The sequence below is a fragment of the Prionailurus viverrinus genome, chromosome X, assembly GCF_022837055.1.
Source record: "Prionailurus viverrinus isolate Anna chromosome X, UM_Priviv_1.0, whole genome shotgun sequence".
Lineage (NCBI taxonomy): Eukaryota > Metazoa > Chordata > Mammalia > Carnivora > Felidae > Prionailurus > Prionailurus viverrinus.
The window spans coordinates 91,347,811-91,371,911 of record NC_062579.1 but is presented as its reverse complement, the minus strand read 5'-3'; the positions used below and the strand labels follow the sequence as shown (position 1 = coordinate 91,371,911).

Sequence of the window (24,101 nt, the reverse complement as noted above, 5' to 3'; positions counted from 1 at the left end):
TGCTCAAGTTATTAACACAGAATTTGTGCCCTCTAAGCTAACTGGGCAAAATGGTGCTGACATCATAGCTTACCACCAATTTTGATAAACACTCCTTACTTTGTGTGAGATTAGAAAGAAAAAAAACGCGTGTGGGGGTGAGTATACTCCTACATGCATGTACATAAACACAAACATATACATATAAAGTCATAGTGGGTTTGTTATTCATACGGCTGCTCAGTGGACTGTCTCCTGGGGCCTCTCGCCCTTCCCTTCAAGTATTTCGATTCGAGGCTGAAGAAAAGACAAGGTCTCTAGTCCGGTTTAAATTTGAGCCGCTTCACCCGGGACCGGAAGGATAGGTGGATCCGGTTGCCCCACCGGCTTCATTATACCTATACACACATCCTGTCCCGACGGCAGAACCACCTAGGTCGGGGGAAGGGATTTGCCGACGTACCCGGAACTGTTTCCAAGGTTTCCTCACATTCGGTGGTGGCGCGACGGCGGGCTCTGGGATCCGAAGCAACCGAGATCTCCCTTAGCTCGCGAGAGCGCTCCCTTCTCTAGCGGCTGAGGGGACCCGGCGGCTCGGGGAACCCGGCGGCGGCGATGGCTCCGGTGTCGCGTTCGCGCAGCCCGGAGGGGGAGGCCTCGGGCTTTGGGGGGAAGCGTCGCAGTTTGTCCAAGAGCCCTAAGCCCAGCAAATCCGCCCGCTCCCCGCGGGGCCGCCGCTCCCGCTCGAGCTCTCGCTCGCACTCTTGCTCTCGGTCTGGGGACCGGAATGGTGTCAGCCATCAGCTAGGTGGCTTCAGCCAAGGGTCCCGAAACCAGTCTTACCGATCCCGCTCGCGGTCACGCTCCCGAGAGCGGCCCTCGGCGCCGCGGGGCAGCCTCTTCACTTCGGCCTCATCGACCGCGTATTATGGCGGCTACTCACGCCCCTACGGGAGCGACAAGCCGTGGCCTAGCCTTCTGGACAAGGAGAGGGAGGAGAGCTTGCGGCAAAAGTGAGTGACACGGGCACGCCTTCTCTTGCGGGAGCCCACCTGCCTCCGGAGTCGGACTTTCGGTTCGCCCCCCCCCGCCCCCTTCTGACTGTCCGCAGTTCGCTCTCTGCCTGCCTGGCGCCCGTTTCCGTCCCTTCTGTCCACCCACCACGACGCCTTTTTTCGCCCTTTTCTTCCCTTCGGTTTTCACCCCTCCCCGCGGCCCCTTCATTCAGCGCCCTGGTGTCTCCTACCTCTGGCTCCTGGCGTGCAGCGCTGCTGTGCAGAACCTCAGACCTAACGGGATTACAGTATTTACTTGGTTTTGTCATTATTACGTGTAAAGCATGCTTTTTTTTTTCTTTTGTAAATGTTTACTTCTGAGCCGGAGAGAGAGAGAGAGAGCGCGCGCGGGCGCGAGTGGAGGGAGGGGCAGAGACTGGGAGAAAGAGGACCTGAACGGGGCTCCGTGCGGGCTGACGGCAGGCGGCGGGATGCGTGGGGCTCGAACTCGCGAGCGGAGCCGAAGCCTTAACGGACTGAGCCATCCAGGTGCCCCCGTGGAGCGGGCTTTCATTTGGCACTGGGTTGAGCTCATGGAATAGAACGGCCCCGTTTTGTTGATCACAAAGTTAGCAGAGTGCCTAGCACTTTGTAGGCGCAGAACCATTGCTCGTTGAATGATGGGACGGGTTGGAGGTGATAACGGGATGTGGAAGCGGAAACGTTTGGCAGAGAGGTGGGAAAGCTTTGAGGTCAAAGAGTTTATCTCGGAGAGGAGAAAAACCTCTGAGACTGAGACGATTGCATGTAGGGAAAGTGATCGGCGGAACTGTTGATTAGGCTACACTAAAAAGGGTCTTGTTAAATGGTTTCTAGTTTGGCCATGAAAAACGGGGTCAGGGCGAAATCAAGTGTCCTCTCAGGAGAGTGAGTATTGGAGAGGGAAAGTGAATCGTTTGAGAAAGAAAGGAAAAAAGGTTATAATTATTGCTGTGTAAGCCTTCATAGTTGATGCTTATTGACTGTTAAGTTATGCCAGGCACTATATTAAGTGCTTTACCTGTACTGTGTTGGAAAAGAAATTGAAAAGTTTCACAGGCATTGAGGAGGAGTTTAAGGTTCCGACCGCGGGGAGAGGTCTCCATAAATCTTTTTCTTCCAAGAATGGGAAGTAAAAAGCATTGATGAAGAGGACAGGCTCCAGTATCAGACTGCCTGAGTTTGAAGCTCTGCTTTATTATTATTATTATTATTATTATTATTATTAACTTTGATTACCTTTATAAGCAGTGTTCCCTTTTATCCACACACATTTTGGGGGGGGGGTTTTGAATTATTATTGAAGCCCCGTTTTGCTGCTTAATAGTTGTGTGACCTTGAGCACGTTTCTTAACTTCCCTGAGCTTTATTTCTTAACCATTTAAAAAAGGATAAAATTAGTGCCAAGGCTTTTAGAGTTGTTGTAATGATTTAGTGCCTGGAACCTAATAAATAGTCGTTGAGTGTTAGGTCTTAGAGTTTCCTGCATGGAAGCAGAAACGATAAAAACAGTACTGACTTAGGTTGGAGACCTACCTCTCCAAATTAAATTTGTCATCAAGTTATCTCCTGGCTGTGTTAGTCAGAAAGCAACCAGCTTCTTACCGGACAACCCTCACCAAAAGATGTCAGAACTTCTTGGATGAAATTTGCATTTGTACACTTAGGAGATGAATAATTTATCTTAAGAGTACAGATGAAGCTGGTGGCAGTGGGGATGAGAACTTGACTGTTCCTACAGCGTGTCATTCTTCCCCCTGTATGCATATATGCCAAGTTGGGTTATATATGACCCTTTTAATTTTTTTTTAACGTTTATTCATTTCTGAGAGTGAGCAGAGGAGGAGCAGAGAGAGAGGGAGACACAGAATCCGAAGTAGGCCCCAGGCTCTGAGCTGTCAGCACAGAGCCCGGTGCGGGGTTCAAACTCACTGACCATGAGTCGTGACTGAGCTGAAGTTGGATGCCCAACCGACTGAGCCACCCATGCACCCCTAAGGATGACCCTTTTAGGCTGTTTCTTCAAAAGGGAAACCTGAGTCTAATTCTGCATGATTATAATACCTTTTCCCCTGAATAAAGATGTAAAAACTAGTATATTCAAGTAATCAAATCAATTTATTTTGTAAAAGTTTGTTTTTTGTCTTTTTTAACAAATGGAGTCACAAGCAGCTAAACTTTGAGGAATTGAGCCTTAGTTTTTTGGGTTGGTTTGTTTATGAGCAAAACTAAAAGGAACCACAGCATAAAAATTTTTTTCATGTCCTCCAAGAGTAGATGGAGGATAGATCCCTTTTCCAAAAAGGAACTAAAGGGAAAATAGAGAAAACAAACCCCGCATCACATTGAGGACAGTTTTAGTCAAAATAAAACTTTTCTTTCACTTTCAGAGCTCTCTTTATTTTCTACTTCTAATGCTTCATTTTTATTTTCTTTATTAATTCCTGAGTTTCTGAACACGGGTTTGATTAAATCAAAAGTAGAGACTGCTCTTTACTCTCATAAATGTGTATAAACAAAGAAGTTATTTCCAAATAGAAAACTGTTTGTGCCACTATTGCAGAAGATGAAATGAGCAGTTAGGAGCTGTGTCATACATGAGGTAGAACAGATGCACTTGACAGTCTTTTAGGCTGTCTGGCCTGGACTCTCAGGCTCTCTATAGTCTTTACCATTTAATAGTACTGTCGAGAACATGAGATCATAAATGTTGAGTTTACACTTAATTTATTAATTTAAATTTTAAAACGTAAAGGGAAAATAGAACTTAACTGGACCCCTTTGAATTGATTGTCGATTTAGGAGACAGTTTGGCCATGGAGTTAATAATTTGTATGCCTGTATCTTCTAGGAGATTGAGTGAGAGAGAGAGGATTGGAGAATTGGGAGCTCCTGAAGTATGGGGACTTTCTCCAAAGAATCCAGAACCAGAGTAAGTGACTTGAAAATATACTTTTAAACTGTAACATTTGTTTAAATCCAGAGACTATTGTAAAAATTTTTGTTAAGTGAAGAACTTTAAGTATAGCTCACATTTTTCATCTTGTGATTTATGCTATTCTACCCCTTAACATTTAAAAACATTGAACCTACCTAATGATTAAAATATGTTGTTAGTGGATCTTAACTTATTAATTGTTCTTTTTAAATTGTAATTCATGGGGGTGCTAATTTCCTATTCACAGAAGGGCTCAGTATTAAAACAAATGTGTTTATATTATTTTGAATTATTTTTTCTCAGCCTAACAGCAGATTGCATGTCACATGTTAGCCTTACAAAGGGCTTTAAAAAAAATTTTTTTTATCTATTTGTGTATTTATTTATTTATTTTCAAGTTAGTTAGCATACTGTGTAGTCTTGGTTTCAGGAGTAGAACCCGGTGATTCATCACTTGCATATGACACCCAGTGCTCATCCCAACAAGTGCCCTCCTCAATGCCCATCACCCATTTACCCCACCCCCATCAACCCTCAGTTTATTCTCTTCATTTAAGAGCCTCTTATGATTTTCCTCCCTCTCTGTTTTTATCTTACTTTTCTTTCCCTTCCCCTATGATTATCTGTCAAGCTTCTCAAATTCCACTTATGACTGAAATCATGTGATACCTGTCTTTCTAACTGACTTATTTCGTGTAACATAATAAATACCCTCTAGTTCCATCCATGTTGTTGCAAATGGCAAGATTTCATTCTTTTCCATTGCTAAGTAGTAGTCCATTATATAAATACCACATCTTAATCCATTCATCAGCTGATGGGACATTTGGGCTCTTTCCATAATTTGGCTATTGTTGAAAGTGCTGCTATAAACGTTGGGGTGCAAGTGCCCCTTCGATTCAGCACTCCTGTGTCCATTAGATAAATTCCTAGTAGTGCTATTGCTGGGTTGTAGGGTAGTTCTATTTATAATTTAAAAAATCTTTTGAACGTTTATTTTTGAGAGACAGACAGAGTGTGATGGCGGGGGGGGGTACAGAGAGAGAGGGAGACAGAATCTGAAACAGGCTCCAGGCTCTGAGGTGTCAGCACAGAGCCCGACGTGGGGCTTGAACCCACGAATCATGAGATCATGACCTGAGCTGAAGTCGGACGCTTACAGGCCCCCCCTCTATTTGTAATTTTTTAAAGAACCTCCACACTGTTTTTGAAAGTGGCTGCACACCAGTCTGCATTCCCACCAGCAGTGCAAGAGGGTTCCCCTTTCATCACATCCTCACCAGCATCTGTTGTTTCCTGAGTTGTTACCTTTAGCCATTCTGACAGGTATGAGGTGATATCTCCCTGTGGTTTTGATTTGTATTTCCCTGATGATGAGTGATGTGGAGCATCTTTTCATTTGTCTGTTTGCCATCTGGATGTCTTCTTTGGAAAAATGTCTGTTCATGTCTTCTGCCCGTTTCTTCACTGGATTATTTATTTTTCGGGTGTTGAGTTTGATAAGTTCTTTTATAGATTTTAGATACTACCCTTTATCCAATATGTCATTTGCAAATATCTTCTCCTATTCCATCAGATTGCCTTTTAGTTTAGTTGATTGTCCTTTGCCGAGCAGAAGTTTTTTATCTTGATGTGGTCCCAGTATTTCATTTTTGCTTTTATTTCCCTTGTCTTCTGTGACATGTCAAGTAAGAAGTTGCTGTGGCTGAGGTCAAAGAGGTGCTGCCTGTTTTCTCCTGTAGGATTTTGATGGTTTCCTGTCTCACATTTAGGTCCTTCATCCGTTTTGAATTTATTTTGGTGTATGGTGTAAGAAAAGTGGTCCAGTTTCATTCTTCTGCATGTTGCTGTCCAGTTCTCCCGGCACCATTTGCTGAAGAGACTGTCTTTTTCCAGTTGGATACTCTTTTCTGCTTTGTTGTTTATCTGTCCTTCTCTTCTGAATGACAGCCTTGCTGGATGAAGGATTCTTGGCGCATATTTTTCCTGTTCATCACATTGAATATTTCCTGCAACTCCCTTACGACCTGCCAAATCTCCATGGACAGGTCGGCTACTACCCTTATGTGTCTACCCTTGTAGGTTAAGGCCTGTTTGTCCCTAACTGCTTTCAGAATTCTCTAACTTTGTATTTTGTCAGATTGTCTATGATACGTCATGGTGTTGACCTGTTTTTGTTGATTTTGAAGGGAGTTCTCTGTGCCTCTTGGACTTGGATGCCTGTTCCCTTCCCCAGATTAGGGAAGTTCTCAGCTGTAATTTGTTCAATAAACCTTCTGCCCCTTTCTCTCACTCTTTTTCTTCTGGAACTCCTATGATAAGGATACTGTTTTGTTTTATGGAATCATTTAGCTCTCTAATTCTCCCCTTCGTGATCTAGTAATTTCCTTTCCCTCTTTTTTTAGCTTCATCATTTTCTGTAATTTTATCTTCTTTTTCACCTATATTCTCCTCTACTCCTTCCTTCCTCCATGTCACTGTATCTGGCTTCTTTTGCATCTCATGTATAGCATTTCTTAATTCATTATAACTATTTGTTAGGTCTTTGATCTCTGCAGCAAGAGATTCTCTGCTGTCTTCTATGTTTTTTCAAGCCCAGCTATTAGTCTTAAGACTGTGATTCTAAATTATTGTTCACATGTATTTTTTATATATGTTTTGGGCAATTCTCTGGCTGTGATTTCTTCCTGAATTTTTTTTTTGAGGAGGATTCTTCTGTTTTGCCATTTTGGCTAAGTTTCTGTCTTTTGCATGTTTTTAATAGCTCGTTATGTGGAAGAACTACTATATTAAAAAGGGGGTCATACACTGTCCAGGGCCTGGCACTTCACGAAGTGTTATGGAGTGTGTTGTGTGCACTCTGTTGTGTATTTCGCTGCTCTGTCCCACTGGTCAGTCCTCTGCAAAGCTCCTCCTTGCTTGTAGTGGTGGAATGTTTGGACCTTCCACCAGGTGTGTTTTCATTTGTTCATTGAAGTAACCCTTAAAAAAAGGAAAGGGGGGGAAGCCTGATCCCATTCAAAGAGAAGAATGAAAAGGGGAAAAAAAACAAGCAAAGGAAAAAAAACTATAAGGCTAAATCCTGAGAAAGAGAAAGGAAATTAAAGAAGAGATAGAAAAGGTGTAGAAAGAATAGAGTGAAAATGCCGGATTAAACAAACAAAACAAAAAAAGTGTGTGTGTGTGTGTGTGTGTGTGTGTGTGTGTGTGTGTGTGTGTATAAAATAAGAATTGACCAAAAACAAATCAGAAACTATGAGCCTGATTCCAAAAGAAAAAAAGGAGAGGGTAGAAGGAAAAAAAGAGAAGAAAAGAACAAACAAACAAAAACAGACATAAAAACAGTCGTCTTGTTGGTGCCTGGGACCAGTGGCTATGATGGCCTGGAAGAGAGGCCCTCTGGTTCACCCAGTGTCAGTGTTCCTCCAGTAGATAAGCAGTCACCAGACACAGAGGGGTGGGGTTTGGTGTAAGCGGGTCTCGCCTCCCCTGGGGGCCGTTGTGCTGCTCCCTGAAGCCCCAGCGTGTTGGTGTCGGGGAGAAAAATGGTGACACCCCAGTCTCTCCTCCCCAGACCCGGTGTCTCGAACCACGCTGTTCAGGCAGCCCTCACAGAGCAGCGCGGGCGGTCAGCTTGTCCTGCTCCACAGTCTCCCGCTCCTCCTAGGCGCTCGGCTGCGATTCAAAACCTGATGTCTTGAAGAATCCCGCGCCGCACGGTCCCTGTTCTGGTGTAGTGCCACTCAGCCCTGCCAGTAAAACGCCTTTGGCTGGAGCCTGCCGGGTTTTTTGCTCTTAGGGAGGCAATAAACCCTCTTCTCACGGTACTCGAGGAAGGGGACTGTTCTCTCCCGGTGCGCCCCTGGGATGGCTACAGCACTTCGGGGCCGGCTCCTTCCCCTCCAGGTGCGTGCACACGGCTCCGGCTTCACTCCGGAAAAAGTCGGGCACTTTTGAAACCTCTGAGTTTCAGCTCCTAAACCTGTTTGCAGAATAGAAATTGGCACTCGCCGTATTTCTCATTCCCGAGTCCATGGTCTGGAGAGGTTTCACAGCCCCTCTCTCTTTCTCTCCCTTTTGTCTCTCCACAGAAGGGGTTCCCTCCCCTCCATGCCTGTGCCATTTTGTCTCCCCCAATTCACATACACGCACCTTGATCCTGCCAGGCTGTCTCTCTCCACCCGTGGAGAGCCTTCTGCCACTCCACAGATTGATTTCCTGGGTGTTCCAAGTGATCTGACCTCAATACAGCTGTGTTTGAAGGATGAAGAAAATCCTGGTCCCCCTGCTTCTCCCTCAGTGTATTTATTTATTTTTTTAGAGAGAGAGTGAGCAGTGGATGGGCAGAGAGAGGGAGAGAAAGAACCCCAAGCAGGCTCTGCACTGGCTGTGCAGAACCTGATGTGGGGCTCGAACTCACCAACCAGGAGCTCATGACCTGAGCCGAAATCAAGAGTTGTACACTAAACTTACTGAGTCACCCAGGTGCCCTAAAAGGGATTTTTTTTAATGTTTATTTATTGGGGGGGGCAGAGAGAGAGAGAGAGAGAGAGAGAGAGAATCCCAAGCAGACTCTGTGCTGTCAGTGCAGAGCCCACCATGGGGCTCAAACTCCTTTAACTGTGAGTTCAGGACCTGAGCCAAAATCAAGAATTGGATGCTTAACCCACTGAGCCACCCAAGTGCCCACAAAGAAATTTTGAGGTACAATTGACAAACAACATGGATGGTGGAGTCTTTAGAGTTTTCTGTATGTAATATGTCTTTTGCAAATAGTGACAGTTTTACTTCTTCTTTACCAGTTTGGATGCCTTTTATTTCTTTTTCTTGTCTTCTGGCTAGGACTTCCAGTATTATGTTGCCAAGAATCACAACTGTGAAATCAGGACCTGAGCTGATATCAATAGGCGTGGGGCGCCTGGGTAGCTCAGTCAGTGAGTGTCAGACTCTGGGTTTCAGCTCAAGTCATGATCTCATGGTTCATGAGTTCGAGCCCCGCATCAGGCTCTGCACTGACAGCACAGAGTCTGCTTGAGATTCTCTCTCTCCCCCTTCTGCCCCTCCCTGCTTATGCTGTGTCTGTCTCTCTCAAACAAGTAAATAAACTTTAAAAAAAATGAAGTTTATTTATTTTGATAGAGTGAGAAAGAGCAGGAGAGGGGCAGAGAGAGGGAGAGACAGAAACCCAAGGAGACTCCACGCTACCAGCAAGGAACCTGATGTAGGGCTCAGACCCATAAATTGTGAGATTGTGACCTGAGCCGAGATCAAGAATCAGACACCCAACTGACTAAGCTACCCAAGCGCCCCCCAAGGTTTTTGTTTAATGTTTATTTTTGAGGAGGAAGAGGGACAGAGAGAGAGGGGACAGAGGATCCAACAAAGCAGGCCCTATGCTGACAGCAGACAGCCCGATGTAGGGCTTAAACTCGTGAACCGTGTGATCATGACCCAAGCCAAATTCAGACGCTTAACTGACTAAGCCACCTAGGCTCCCCCCAGTATTTTATTTTTAAGAAATGTTTACACCCAGGGGCACCTGGGTGGCTCAGTCGGTTAAGCATCTGACTTCGGCTCAGGTCATGATCTCGTGGTTCATGAGTTCAAGCCCCACGTCAGGCTCTGTGCTGACAGCTCAGAGCCTGGAGCCTGTTTCAGATTCTGTTTCTCCCTCTCACTCTGCCCCTCCCCCACTCACGCTTTGTCTTTGTGTCTCTCAAAAATGAATAAGTGTTTAAAAAATTTAAAAAAAAAAGAAAGAAAAAAGAAATGTTTACACCCAGCATGGGGCTCAAACTTACAATGGTGAGATCAAAACTCTCATGGTCAACCAGCTGAGCCAGCCAGGTGCCCCTAGTTAGTTTTCTTGTACTAAATAGTACCTGGGAGCACCTAGGTGGCTCAGTTGGTTGAGTGTCTGACTTTGGCCCAGGTCATGATCTCACAGTTCATGAGTTCAACCCCCTTGTTGGGCTTGCTGCTGTCAGCACAGAGCCCACTTCAGATCCTCTGTTCCCCTCTCTCTGCCCCTTCCCTGCTTGCATGTGTACACTCTCTCTCTCTCTCTCTCTCTCTCTCTCTCTCTCAAAAATAAAATTAAAATTAATACAATATCTGAAGGCCTAATTATTTTTTTCCTTATTTTTTCCCCCTTTGGTGCTGTTCATGAGGTTCTTCTTCCCTCTCCTCTATCTGTGTCTACTTTGAGTTGAAACAATGTGCTTGACAGGTAAACTTGTATTCTGTGACAGTGATAGCATTATTATCTGAAACTTGTTCTTATAGATACCTTGGAAAATGGTCAAAGAATCTGAACTGAAAGAATGAGTTGGAAAGAACCCTAAAAATAATTTTCCAGGCAATACCTAAATTATTCCAGATGTGATCTTCAGATTAAAAGGTTATATGATAGGGGCACCTGGGTAGCTCATTTGGTTAAGCATATGACTCTTGAGTTTGGCTCAGGTCATGATCTCACAGTTTGTGGGATTGAGCCCCAAGTCAGGCTCTGCACTGACAGTGTGGAACCTGCTTGGGATCCCCTCTCTCTCTCTCTCTCTCTCTCTCTGCCCCTCTCATGCTCTCTCTTTATATGTCTGTCACTCTCTCAAAATAAATAAACTTTAAAAAAAAATTTTTTAATGTTATTTATTTTTGAGACAGAGAGAGACAGCATGAGCAAGGGAGGGGCAGAGACAGAGGGAGACACAGAATCCCAAGCAGGCTCCAGGCTCTGCGCTGTCAGCACAGAGCCCGATGTGGGGCTCAAACTCACGGAGTGTGAGATCATGACCTGAGCTGAACTCGGACGCTTAACTGACTGAGCCACCCAGGCGCCCCAAATAAAACTTTTTTAAAAAGATTATATGGTATGAAAACTTCTCTTCTAAACTATTATAGAATTTTAATATATTCATTTTCAGAATTATCTACAATAGAATTAAATCTCTGTATCTTGTAGTGTGTTAGGTTCTAATTGCTCTGGGGAGACAGAACGGTTGGTGTTCTCCCATATGTCCTTTATACACTGAGATTAAAATCATGAAGTCTTCCTTTAGCCTTCCTGTCTCTAGTTTTTTCCATCTTTCCTTATGGTTCCATACATTTGCCCTGTGATTTCTTCTGAAAATATAAATCGTACATATTGCTTTCAGTTTGAATAGTGTTTTGTAAACCCTAAAGCATTATGCAAATGTAAGTGATTATTATATTATTTTGAATGTGATAGACCCTCAAACTATACCCTTACCAAGTTATTTCAGTGTTTGCTTTTAATGGTTCTTGGACAATCAGTGTCATTACTGAAAAATTTTTTTTATTTCTTATTTTGACCGAGAGAGAGATAGAGAGTGAGCAGGATAGGGGCAGAGAGGGAGAGAGAGAGAGAATCTCAAACAGGCTCCCTGTTGTTAGCACAGAGCCCGATGCAGACTCAAACTCATGAACTGTGAGATCATGACCTGAACCGAAACCAACAGTCAGACGCTTAATGGACTGAGCCACCCAGGCACCCCCAAAATTTTTAATTCCATATTTTTATATTCCTCATTTTATCACTTTTCTGATTCTTATAACCATCTTCTTTAAATTCAGCTCTGATGAACACACACCAGTAGAGGATGATGAGCCAAAGAAAAGCACTACTTCAGCTTCTACTTCAGAAGGTATTTTTAAAATACAGAGCTTTTTAATTGAGAAGTTGAAAAAAGTGTTTATAAATAGCTGAATATACTTCGCTTTTACTCAAATGGCCTATCATTTGTTCTTTATCAGTATTTCAAATACAATAAAATTGATAATCATAATATTTAGAAGTTAATTTTATGTCCGTGTTTTATATAGAAGAAAAGAAGAAGAAGAAGAAGAGGAAGTCTAGTCATTCAAAAGAAAGGTCCAAGAAAAAGAGAAAGAAAAAATCATCTAAAAGAAAACGCAAGAAGTATTCTGACAGCGACAGTGACTCTGACTCTGAAACAGACTCCAGTGGTAAGAAGGCCGGCATCGCTCTGCAAGCCTGGCTTCACGACTCATTCTACTTAGAATTTATTTCCGAAGAAGGTTCTTAAACGCGATAACGGCAGCCAAGAGTTGTGGAACGCTCGCTGCCTCCGTGCCAGGCACCCCGCCAAGCGCTCGGTGCTCGTTGTCGCTGCTTGCCCCGCGCGGTAACTGTAGAATGTGTCCTAGAGCCGGGGACGCGGGGCCCATAGCAGCTGGTAAGCGCAGCACTCAGGGTCGCACAGCTGGGATTCAAGCCTGAGCAGCGTGGCTCCCGACTGGCTGTGTGTGGCTGCACAAGGCATGTGGCAGCGAACCGGGGCAAGGTTGGGCTGGGAGACGTGTGGCAGCGAGCAAACCATAGGGCCGCGTCGGCCCCGAGGAGCGGCCCTTGTGTGTCATCCTCACGCTCGGTGGGCACCTCGGTGCCGTTTTCAAAAAGGCACATCATAGGGGTGCCTGGGGGGCTCAGTCGGTTAAGCGTCTGACTTCGGCCCAGGTCATGATCTCGCAGTTCGTGAGTTCGAGCCCCTTGTCGGGCTCTGTGCTAATAGCTCGGAGCCCGGAGCCTGCTTCAGATTCCGTGTCTCCTTCTCTCTCTGCCCCTCCTCCACTCACACTCCATCTCTCTCTCTCTCTCTCAAATATAAATAAACATTAAAAAAATTAAAAATAAATAAATAAATAAATAAATAAATAAATAAATAAATAAATAAAAAGGCACATCATAAAGGACCCTTTCGGGCCAGCAGCTGGTTTATGGAAGACACCCCCTGTGGGGTGGTGCCTCTCAAAAAGCCACCTTTTTGTGCCCTCTCCTGGCTGATGATTGACAGAGGGTGCCACTTCTGGGGACACATGACATGAAGGTGTCTTTTCCTCTGATGTCACCTGGGTTTCCTGGCCCCCGTTGTCACTTTTCTTCCTCACTGCTGGAAGAGCGAACTTCCTTAGAGCACAAGTGTGAGCGTGTCTGTCCCCTACTTACAATCCTTCAGTGGCTCTCTGTGGCCTTCAGGGTAAAGTTTGCTGCCCTGTCACCCTTGCAGCGTCCTCTGTGGCCTGAGACGTGCTTTCCGTCTCCTCAGTAGTCCGTGTTCTTTCTCTCGCTTCTGTTACTTGGTACAGAAGTCCATCTGCCTGTGATGCCAGTCTCTCCCTGCGTGCGGCGTGCCTTCCTCACTTCAACAGCGGGCATGCAGTGCTTTTGTAATAAAACTGACTTTAAAAAGAACTAGCTTGGGGCATCTGGGAGGCTCAGTCGGTTGAGTGTCCGACTTTGGCTCAGGTCATGATCTCGCGGTTTGTGAGTTTGGGCCCCACATTGGGCTCTCTGCTGTCAGTACGGAGCCTGCTTTGGATCTTCTGTCCTCCTCTCTCTGCCCCTCCTCTGCTTGCACTTTTTCTCTCTCAAAAAATAAATAAACGTTAAAAAAAAAAAACTAGTGGGACACCCGGGTGGCTCAGTCGGTTAAGCTTCTGACTTCGGCTCAAGTCATGATCTCACGGTTCGTGGGATTAGTATTTTGACATTTGCTTTAAATATCATCTTTTTTGTTGAGATATTCAAAGTAAAGTAGAAATATCATACTGCCACCCTAAAGATTTCTGTGTACGTCTCTAAAAAATGACATTTTCCTACTTATCACCATACTGTTATCTCACACGGTGAAGTTAATAATAACACCTCTATCACTGAAGGCTTAGTATGACTTTAATTCCTGTATCCCTGGTGCCTAGCACATATTTTGATCAGTAGCAATAAATTTTTGAATTGATAAATTTCTCTGTAACAGCAAATAGGGCAGCAATAGGATATTTAATCAAAATTACTAGGGTTTTAGAGTTAAGTTTTTGTTTTTAATTAAAATATGCTTTAATTTGCAGATGAAGATACAAAAAGAAGAGGAAAGAAAGCCAAGAAAAAGGAAAAGAAGAAGAAACACAGATCGTCAGTTTTTCTCTTCAATTTTTATCATGGAAAAGTTAAAATATATATAAAATTACATAAAGTTATAAGTAAATAATGATAAATAAAATAGTGTAATGATACCCTGTATAATCATCACCTAGCTGAACAATTTCAACTCTTTGGCAGTCTCCACTGCCCACCCCCCATTATTTCAGAACCAATCCCAGATGTCATTTTGTCCATAATCTAGCATGTTTCTCTAAAAGATAGAGAAAATCATAACTACAGAGCTGTTATCATGCCTAAGAAATTTAGCAATAATTCCTCAATTCTCAGCAGATTTTTATTACAGTGTATTCAAATCTGGGTCTAAATAATGCCCATAGGGGCACCTGGGTGGCTCAGTCGGTTAAGCATCCACCTTTGGCTCAGGTCATGATCTCATAGCTGGTGGGTTAAGCCCCGCGTCAGGCTCTGTGTTGACAGCTCAGAGCCTGGAACCTGCTTCAGATTCTGTCTCTGTCTCTCTGCTGCTCCCCCGCTCATGCACTCGCTCTCACTCTCTCTCTCTTTCTCTCAAATATAAAATAAAAAAAATAGAAAATAAATAAATAAATGCATGATGCCCATAAATTGTGATTATTGATATGTCTCTTATACCTCTTTAAATCAATTGATTCCCCTTCCATTTTTGTTCTTGCTGTTTACTTTTTAAAAAACCAAATCATTTACCTGTAGAGTTTCCTATAGTATGGGTTTTGCTGATTGTACTTTTAAGTATTTATTTTGAGAGAGAGAGCACAAACACAAGCCTGGGAGGGAGCAAGAGAATCCCAAGCAGGCTCCAAGCTCAGTTTGGATGGAGCCTGACATGGGGCTTGATCTCACAAACCATGAGATCATGACTTGAGCCGAGATCAAGAGTTGGACACTTGACCAACTGAGCCACCCAGGTGCCCCTGATTCTGTTTTTTAAAATTCTTCTTATTTTTAAAGACTTTATTTTTAAGTAATTTCTATAGCCAGTGTGGGACTCAAACTCATGACCCTGAGATCAAGAGTCACATGCTCCATTGACTGAGCCAGCCAGACACCCCTGATTATATTTTTAATTGTGTGCTTTGTAACATGTTCTCTGTCCTCTGTATTTCATATATTTTGATAGTAAGGTCTAGAGACTTGATAAGGTTCAGATTTGAGTCTTTGGCACACATACTTCATAGGTGGTGCATACTTCATCAGGAGGCAGATAATGTCTGATTGTCTATTTTTGTCCTACTAATAGCCATGGATGGTCATTGCCTAGATCCCTTATTTCATTAGGGATTGCAAAGTGGTGATAGTATAATTCTGGCTTTCTTAGGTAGAATAATTTTACAAGAGAAATCAACCCTCATCAACTATTTGGTTGCCCTGAAGTGCAGTTTGTATAGTAAAGGCAAGATAATTACTTTTTTAAAAAACTTTTTTTGTTTTATGAATTTTCAAAATAATGATTTGGACTTTTTTAGTATCATTATGAACCCAAGGATTCAGACATATCTGACGTATTTTAATCCATTACACTTCAAATTATTGATGCTCAAATTGGTAAGAGCTGGTTTTTAAACCGCTTTGTTATCTTTCTACAACATGAGAACTGTATTTCATTGTTCCCTTGAGGGATCTTTTTTATAGTGAAACATGATTTGGTTAAATAAGTTAAGATTTTTTAATTAAAATTCTCTAAAAATTTTAATGAGCTGAAAATTTAAATATTTTTATCAGTCTTTCATTGCCTTAAAAAATGAGATTCCCTTTAATGTGGGGCTATTAATTGTATTTGTATAAAATTATAATCATTACAGGAAGAAATATAAGAAAAAGAAGTCTAAGAAGAATAGAAAAGATTCCAGTGATTCAAGCTCTAAAGATTCCCAAGAAGAGTTTCTGGAGAATCCCTGGAAGGATCGATCAAGTAGGTTCTTCTGGTAGACTTTGACTCAGAACAGATAAAAAACATTAAATTCACGTGGGGTGCCTGGATGGCTCAGTCGTGATCTCACATTTGTGAGATCGAATCCCATGTCAGTCAGTCGTGAGATCGAGCCCTGTGTTGGGCTGCTCCATGCCCAACATGATTAAGATTCTCTCCCTGTCTTTCTACCCCTTCCCTGCTCATGCACGCATGCGTTCTCTCTCTCTCCAAAACAAAAAAAACAAAAAACAAAAAAAAAAACATTAAATTAACTGATTAGTCAAAATGTGAATCTGTTTCTGAACATCTTTTCCTGCAGAGCCTGAAGAACCCTCAGACTTAATTGGCCCAGAGGCTCCGAAAACACTTGCCTCTCAGGATGATAAACCTTTGAAGTAAGTAACTGTGTACTTAAAATAACTAAAGTCCCTTCATCAAAGTATGGCCCTAACTTACCTTTCCAACCCTATCACCCTCTACTCCTTTATTTACACCCCAGGTTCCAAGTGAGCGGAACTAGAACTTCCTGCATTTACTGTGCACTTTCCCACGTCATGCCTTGTTTACCTTATGCTTCCCCCAACATGCCTTCCCTTTTTTTCCCAGCCCTAGTTTCTTTACTACTTCCAATTTCTTTTTTTTTTTTCAACGTTTTTTTTTTTTTTGTTTTTTTTGTTTTTTTAATTTTTGGGACAGAGAGAGACAGAGCATGAACGGGGGAGGGGCAGAGAGAGAGGGAGACACAGAATCAGAAACAGGCTCCAGGCTCTGAGCCATCAGCCCAGAGCCTGACGCGGGGCTCGAACTCACGGACCGCGAGATCGTGACCTGGCTGAAGTCGGACGCTTAACCGACTGCACCACCCAGGCGCCCCCCAATTTCTTCCTGTCAAAATCCTTACCATCTTTTAAAACCCCTTTCAAAAGGAGGGATCATGTGCTGATTCCCAGTACCTTCCCTCCACAAGTAGATGTGATTCCTACCCTTCTTTAACCCTTTCGTCCTCAAAGTATTTTCTGTTTCTTTTGTGTGTTGTTTCATGTGTTCTACCTTGTATTGCAGTTATGTCCTTGTTGGGATGTAAATTCCACAAGAACAGAAATTATTTTTGTATTCTAAGCTTTGAGTTTAATTATGTATTTAAGATGCAGTCAATGAATTGAATGAAGGGATGGTAGTTTTTATTTTATTTTATTATTTTTTTAATATATCAAATTTATTGTCAAACTGGTTTGCATACAACACCCAGTGCTCATCCCAAAAGGTGCCCTCCTCAACACCCATCACCCACCCTCCCCTCCCTCCCACCCCCCATCAACCCTCAGTTTGTTCTCAGTTTTTAAGAGTCTCTTATGCTTTGGCTCTCTCCGGGATGGTAGTTTTTAAAGTCCCCTCAAATAAAAGTTAATAGATAATAGTTACTGGATAGCATTATTACTGGTTATAAGCCTAAAAAATATGTTAATTTGAGATATTTCTTTTTTTTTTCTTCAAAGGGAAAGAAGGGGAAAGGAATTAGCTGGGGGCAGAAGCTGTAAAGGCAGTGCTTATAGACATAAGTTGATCCATAATTGTAAACCATGAATCTGTACTCACTCATTTCAGTTCTTTTGTTCTTCCAAAGCATGTCTTTATTTCTGGGTTAGTTATGTAGGTCAGAGTGCAATGTTCACTAATTAAAGTAATTCACATTGGGCTTCCCAGCCTGCTGCTGCCCAGCAACTGTTATTTTTGTGCTGTTTTCTGAGAGATGTTTTTGTGCTCTCTTTAGATGATGAGTTTTTTATAATGAACTTTTCTGAATTCTGAATTACTTTGTAGCTATGGCCATGCACTGTTGCCTGGTGAGGGTGCAGCTATGGCTGAATACGTAAAAGCTGGGAAACGTATCCCAAGAAGAGGTGAAATTGGCTTGACAAGTGAAGAAATTGCATCATTCGAATGCTCGGGTTATGTAATGAGTGGTAGCAGGTAAGTTATTGGCATCGAGGTCAGTTTCCATGGTTAGATCTTTTCCTTTCTCACTATCATAATTGTATTTTGGTAATTGATTTTCATTAAGTGATCATTCCTAATGAAAAGTAGAGTATACATTTTGGTTTAATACTGGTTTTATTTGGTTTACATAAACCATTTTGGTTTAATACTGGTTTTATTTGGTTTATATAGTACTGGTTTTACTAGTTTATTGGTATAAACATGGTTGTCTAAAGTTGCAACTATGTGTGCAACTCAGCCTCAAAATCAGCTATCTCTCCAACTTCAAAGAATCAGTCTTTCCAGTGTCCTTTCCTAGTTTGTATTTTGGTACAGATAGTTTTGTTTTCTAGAGGGTATAGTTAATTCAGTCACTTAACACTGCTCCATGAAGAATGTGGCATTCTGGTAGGAGGAAATCATTTTCGTGAGACAGTGTTTCCTGTTTTCTGAGTTTGCCTCTAGTTCTCTGTAGAGTCAGAGGATGTGGAGTCTCTAATTCTCTGTGGACTCTGAGAATGAAGAGCAGAAAACGATTATGACGGACATCAGGTTCAGCATAGGGAAATGAAAATAAAATTATGGAAGAAAAAGCAAAGTACGAGGAAGAATGATTAGAGTGAACTAACAGGGCATCAGTACCAAGATCAACCTGAATTTCGGATTTTTAAAAACTTTATAAACTTTTAAAAATAGTTAAATATTTTAAAATAAAGTTGGAGGCAAATATTTGCAGAACACCTGAAGCTACTCCAGAATCTTGGAATTCTGAGGACTAGCACAGTAAGACAGAAAGAAATGAGTCATAAGCATTGGGAAGGAGGATATAACTGTCATTTTTTGTGAATGATATGACTTTTTTTTCCATAGAAAATCCTTAAGAATCCAGATGATTCTAAATAATAGGAGGGTTTAATAAATGGTTCAATGTAAGGTTAATACATAAAAATGAATTGCATTTCTATGTACCGGAAAACAATTAGAGAATGTAATTAAATAAAAAGAAACTGACATTATAATAGTATCAGAGAATATTAAGGATTTAGGAATAAATGTTAACAAAAGATGTCTAAGACATCTATAGAGAAAACTATAAAACGTTATTAAGAGACATTAAAGAGGAAGGCATTATATAAAGTTGTCAGTTCTTCCCAAACTGATCTGTAGATTCAGTACAGTTCTAGTCAAAATCACAACAGAGTTTTATGTGAAACTTAACGTTTTATAAGTTAGACTAGAGGGCTGAGAATAGCCCAGTCACCTTTGAAGAAGCAGAACAGGAAGATAAGATGTGCCATCCCAGATATGAGGACTTAAGAAATTTACAGAACTTTAGAAAGCACAGGGGAACAAATGAATTGTTCAGTGGAATAAAATACAGAGCCCAGAGGCAGAGCCATACATGTGTGGAACTTAAGTTATATGAAAGAGATGGGATGTCAAATCATTGGGGAAAGAAAGAACTGTCAGTAAATGGAGCAGGAGAAAAATGGTTATCCGTTTGGAAAAAGATGAAAGTAGAACCCTGCATCACCATATTTAAAACTCAGTGCAGGGGCGCCTGGGTGGCTCAGTTTGCTGAGCGTCCGACTCTTGCTTTCAGCTCAGGTCATGATCTCACAGTTTGCGGGATGTAGCCCCGTGTCAGCTTTGTGCTGACAGCATGGAGCATGCTTGGGGTTCTCTCTTACCCTCCCTCCCTATGTCTGTCTGTCTGTCTGTCTGTCTGTCTCTCTCTCTCTCTCTCTCTCAAAAATAAATAAACTTTTAAAAAAGTGCAGCTAGATAAAGGACTTAAATGTCAAAACAGCTTTTAACACTCTTAGTATAAAATATGAGTAGATATCTAATAGATCTTGGGGTGGGAAAGTGTTTCTTAAACATAAAATAAAATAGTGATAAATTTGCCTAGGTTAAAAGTAACAACTTTTGTTCATCAAAAGACACCACTTAAGGAAAAAGACAAGTTTCAAGCTGGGACAAGATCTTACAACTGATGGTATTGAGAGTATTTAAATACCTATAAACAACCCAAAAGAAAAATGGGAAAATGACACAAACAAGCATTTGTTAGAAGAAGAAAAATATATGGCTTACACATACATAAAAAGATGTTCATTATCATTGGAAATAGACATCAAGAACATACCGAAATACCATTTTACATCTATTTGATAGACAAAAGTTCAAAGTTCTAACAATACCAAGCATTGGAGAAGATGTGGATCTACAGGATCTCTTAAATATTGCTAGTGGTAATATAAATTGGTACCACCACTTGGGAAAAGTCTCCTATCATCTTGGGAAGTTGAACATTCATATACTTTATGACCTAACAACTCCATTCCTAGATACCCAAGAGAACATCTTTCCCACGTACTAGGAGACGGGTACATAGATGTTTTATAGCATTGTTCACATAGCACTTTGTGTTCCAAATAAACTCACTGTACCCTGAGCGACCTTGAATACATTGTCATCTCCTTGTCTTTCCATCCTGCTGCTCCCCCACCTTCACACTAACCTGAAATGGTTCTCCCCTTTTCCTTACTCAGTTTTCTCTATTTTTCTAGACATACCTCAAGCCTGATCGCAAACCGATTGTGTAGGGTTGGTTTACATATACATAAAAGAGTTTCTTGAAGTTTTCTCTCTAAGCAAGGAGACCTTTTGAAGATGATACAGTAGTTTCCCTCAGCCTCGGCCCCCCATGTTCCGTATTTGGCCCTTGTGCTAAATCCCTTCTTTTCTTTGAGCTGCTGCTGGATTCTAAGGAAGTTATTAAATCCACTCACGAAATTCCTCAAATTCTATTGTAGTATTAGACCTGGTTCTTTTGATTGTGTGATAAATTAGAACCCTGAGGAAGTTCCACCTGATCGATGACAAGTTAAATCTTTCTTCTGTCTTACTGTCAGTTCCCCAAAGGTAAATTCCACATATCACATAGGAAGTTTAATAGTTTGCTAGTTTTGGTTGTTTTTACGCCCTTAGTATTTGAAGTTGATAACCTTCGTGATGTTGACAGAGCATCAGATCATTATTTGAATACTACAAATGAATCAAAGGACACATCAGCAGATAAAATGAATGATCTTTTGAAAATCCGACCCATGACCAAAACAATTTCTGTCGGTCAGTTTTTTAACTAGGCCTCTCTGTATTAAGACAGGATTAGTGGGGAAGTACTATAAGAATAATTACTGAGAAATTAAGCCAAAAATAAAATTATCTCCAGGCATCGCCGAATGGAGGCCGTGCGACTGCGGAAAGAGAACCAGATCTATAGTGCTGATGAGAAGAGAGCCCTGGCGTCCTTTAACCAAGAAGAGAGGCGAAAGAGAGAAAACAAGATTCTGGCCAGTTTTCGAGAGATGGTATACCGAAAAACTAAAGGGAAAGATGACAAATAAGGATTTTCTGATTGTTCAGCAGACATTTTTAACAACAAAAAAAAGTCTGGGTTCCACATATGCATACAAAAAGATTATTATGATCTGAAAAATGAAAAAGCTTTACAGTGCTACTGTGCCTTCTATTTAATTCTTTTAGTCCTTCAATAAAAAGCTGCTTATTGATATAATTTTAGCAAGATCTTTGGGTTATTTTTGGATTGACCGTAATAACTTTCTGGTTTAAAAATCCAAATTACGAATGAGATCATACTGTATTCGGGGAGGTGGCATTGAGAGGAAGTGTCAATAAGACAAGAAACTTAACTCTCACACCATGGGCCAGTGCTACTCTTAGCTCTACATCGTGCCCACCCTCCACCCTTATCCCTACCCCCACTGCAACTGAACTTGTGGGAAATTAATCACTTCTCTCTGTTGAATGTGTTATAAATGGTCTTGATAGAAACATACGGGAGGCCACTTGTGTTAGTAAGATGAAGGCATTGCTGAAAAGAGGAAACCTGGAATTTGAAAATTGACCTGTATAATACATAGTCCACCCTGGAAATAATGTATTTTGTTTTCAGTCCCTACCTCTCTATCCCCAAATCCAACAAACAAGCCAAAAAGCAAACTAACCCACAGACGTACTGAGTTGAAGACGTGGACATTAGTGTTTTAAATTCTTAAAGGTTTACTTAAAAATGGTTCTTCCGAGTATAAAATGTTAGGAAGTCTACTGTTGTGCCAGTGTGAGTACATTATTTCCATCTAAGTTGTGCTTAGGTCATTATTTGAATACTGGAAACGAATAGGAGTCCACTGCAGTTAGGAGTTTCATAGGAAAAAATTTAATGAAGTATTGTTTTTAACATCGTTGTTTCATAAGGATGAAGCTAAAATGATAGTAAACGTATTTTAAGTCTGTCCTTTGTGTAATAAGCATATTTTATTTTAAACATTGTTAAACCTTTCAGTTTATTTTTTACATCTGTCATTCAGTTTAACTTTGTATAGAACTCCTCACTTTATCACTTTTTATGGCTACTGTTGACTTTTAAGTTTGGGAGAAATGGAAAATTCTGGGACTAGTTCATGATCTTTTTCTTCCGTTATTTTGTTCAGTTTGAGTTGTTAGGTCACAAGAGTGAAGGGGAAAGGGGACAAGGGAAGTTTTGGCTGTTTTTGTTAAGTTTGTTTTGAGCTGTGTTGTTATGTGTCTAGGATAAATCTAAATTACCTGGGGGATGGGGAAGTTCTAACTCTGAGCTTATAAAATGCCCTTTCTCCTTGTAATAGTTGAAAGTGTTTTTTTCCAAAGTTTTAAAATAAGGCAGTCGTATTTCAAAGTATAGATGAAAAGTTTTACTATCTAACATATATTCTAAACCATTTGGCGTGTAGCAACATTTATGACCCCTGAATCTGAAGTGATTTCTGTTTATCGTTGTTGCCGCTGCCTAACCTAGTAAATCTCTTACTTCCAAAACACAAAAGGAAACTAAGTTTCCAAATTTATGAGGTGTAATCCATTTACTTCCTGTGTAATAAAACCGAAATTTATAATCCCTACTCAAGAATTTTGTTCTCTAAGAACATTATTTTTTAGTACTGGTTCCTAGAGACTGAATGAGTTGACACTCTTATTTTCAGTAGGCAAGGTAGTTTAAATGCAACAGCTCTGATCTAGGATTATTGTGGATTTTTATTGGATTCTCCTGTCTCCTCCACAGACTAGATAGTCAACAAATGCTTGTTGACTAAATGAAAAAAATATATTCATGTATTTCAGAACTTTTCATTTCTTTCACCAGGGGTTTGTTCAGGAAAGATCTACCAAAGAACAGCTTCAGTAGCCTATTCTTTGGGGAAGAGGAGGGAAGAAGAAAAGGGCTAAAAGTATTTTATTTTGAGCTCATGAGAGTTACTGCTTCAAACTGTGCTTAGTCATCTGAGCCATAAATCAAATAGGAGTGGTGTTGTGTTTGAAATTTATGTTTTATTCTTCAGGGAGACTTATCTAGTTTTCCACCTCCTTGCCTGTTGTTCTGATCAGATCTTCCCTCCTTTTGTATCTGTTGCACAAATGTAAGAGTTAAAAAAAGAAGAAAAATATTACCCACAGTCTTACCACATCAATTGCCTTTAGTATTCTGTGTTCCCTTCCAGTGCTTATCTACGTAAATACGTATTCTGACGTACTTGTAAGTAATCACCTGTAATGCTATCTTGTCTTTGGTGTTTTAAAACTTTACAGCCGGGTAAGACAGCCTCATAGGGATGGTAAGAACAAGTGATGATCTGGTGTTAGGCTGGGAAGAAGACAAAGTAAGGGTGGCTATCGAACATTCCCTGTTTTATTGCCTCCTGTCCTCAGGCCACCCTGTTGCCGTCACGGTTGTGATGCTGTATTGCGGTAGGCGGCATGCCCGGTTTCAGAGTTTCCGAATGTATTATTTAACTTACTCACTTAAGTGAAGGAAGGGGTCTGTGAGTAGGGAAATATTATGAGCTGTAGAACTACCACCACTTTTCTTTTCCCCAGTTATGCCCATAAAGAGGTATGTGTGCACTAGAGAATTGGGCTCATATGGGGGAACAAGCAGCCAAGTGTCCATCTCCGTTTAGTCTGACAGGTGAATTTTACAAATCTCTAAACTTGGCTTCTATACCTGTTAAGACTACGTGATACAGGTAGTGATGGGAAAAACCATTTAGAAAATGGAAAACAACTTACTGGTTACTCTGCTAATGTGATGGAAGTCGCCAAATGGAAAATGAATGAATGCAAAAAAAAAATACAGTTGGATTGTTTGCCAAAAGTTTATTATTCAATAAACATTCTGTGGTTTGATGTGCAGTATCGTATTTTTAATACATTGTGATTAGAAATCCAATCCTAAAACATTCT

At 41.3% G+C, this 24,101-nt stretch overlaps 1 protein-coding gene across 1 annotated transcript; it reads left to right on the top strand.

Moving 5' to 3' along the window:
* The first annotated feature begins 437 nt into the window (after nucleotides 1-437).
* Nucleotides 438-24,044, top strand: NKAP (NFKB activating protein). The gene is made up of 9 exons (XM_047844272.1): nucleotides 438-992; nucleotides 3,865-3,945; nucleotides 11,545-11,615; nucleotides 11,794-11,937; nucleotides 13,837-13,900; nucleotides 15,709-15,818; nucleotides 16,138-16,213; nucleotides 17,640-17,789; nucleotides 21,034-24,044. The coding sequence occupies exons 1-9, from the start codon at nucleotides 595-597 to the stop codon at nucleotides 21,206-21,208; spliced, it is 1,269 nt and encodes a 422-aa protein (XP_047700228.1). The 5' UTR covers nucleotides 438-594; the 3' UTR covers nucleotides 21,209-24,044.
* The last annotated feature ends 57 nt before the right edge of the window (nucleotides 24,045-24,101 follow it).

Bases quoted from the DNA above. Each gene is read 5' to 3' on its own strand.
- NKAP (XM_047844272.1), top strand. From the start codon at position 595: ATGGCTCCGGTGTCGCGTTCGCGCAGCCCGGAGGGGGAGGCCTCGGGC. The intron at 993-3,864 runs GTGAGTGACACG...TGTATCTTCTAG, and splicing joins GAGGAGAGCTTGCGGCAAAA to GAGATTGAGTGAGAGAGAGA. The intron at 3,946-11,544 runs GTAAGTGACTTG...CTTTAAATTCAG, and splicing joins CCAAAGAATCCAGAACCAGA to CTCTGATGAACACACACCAG.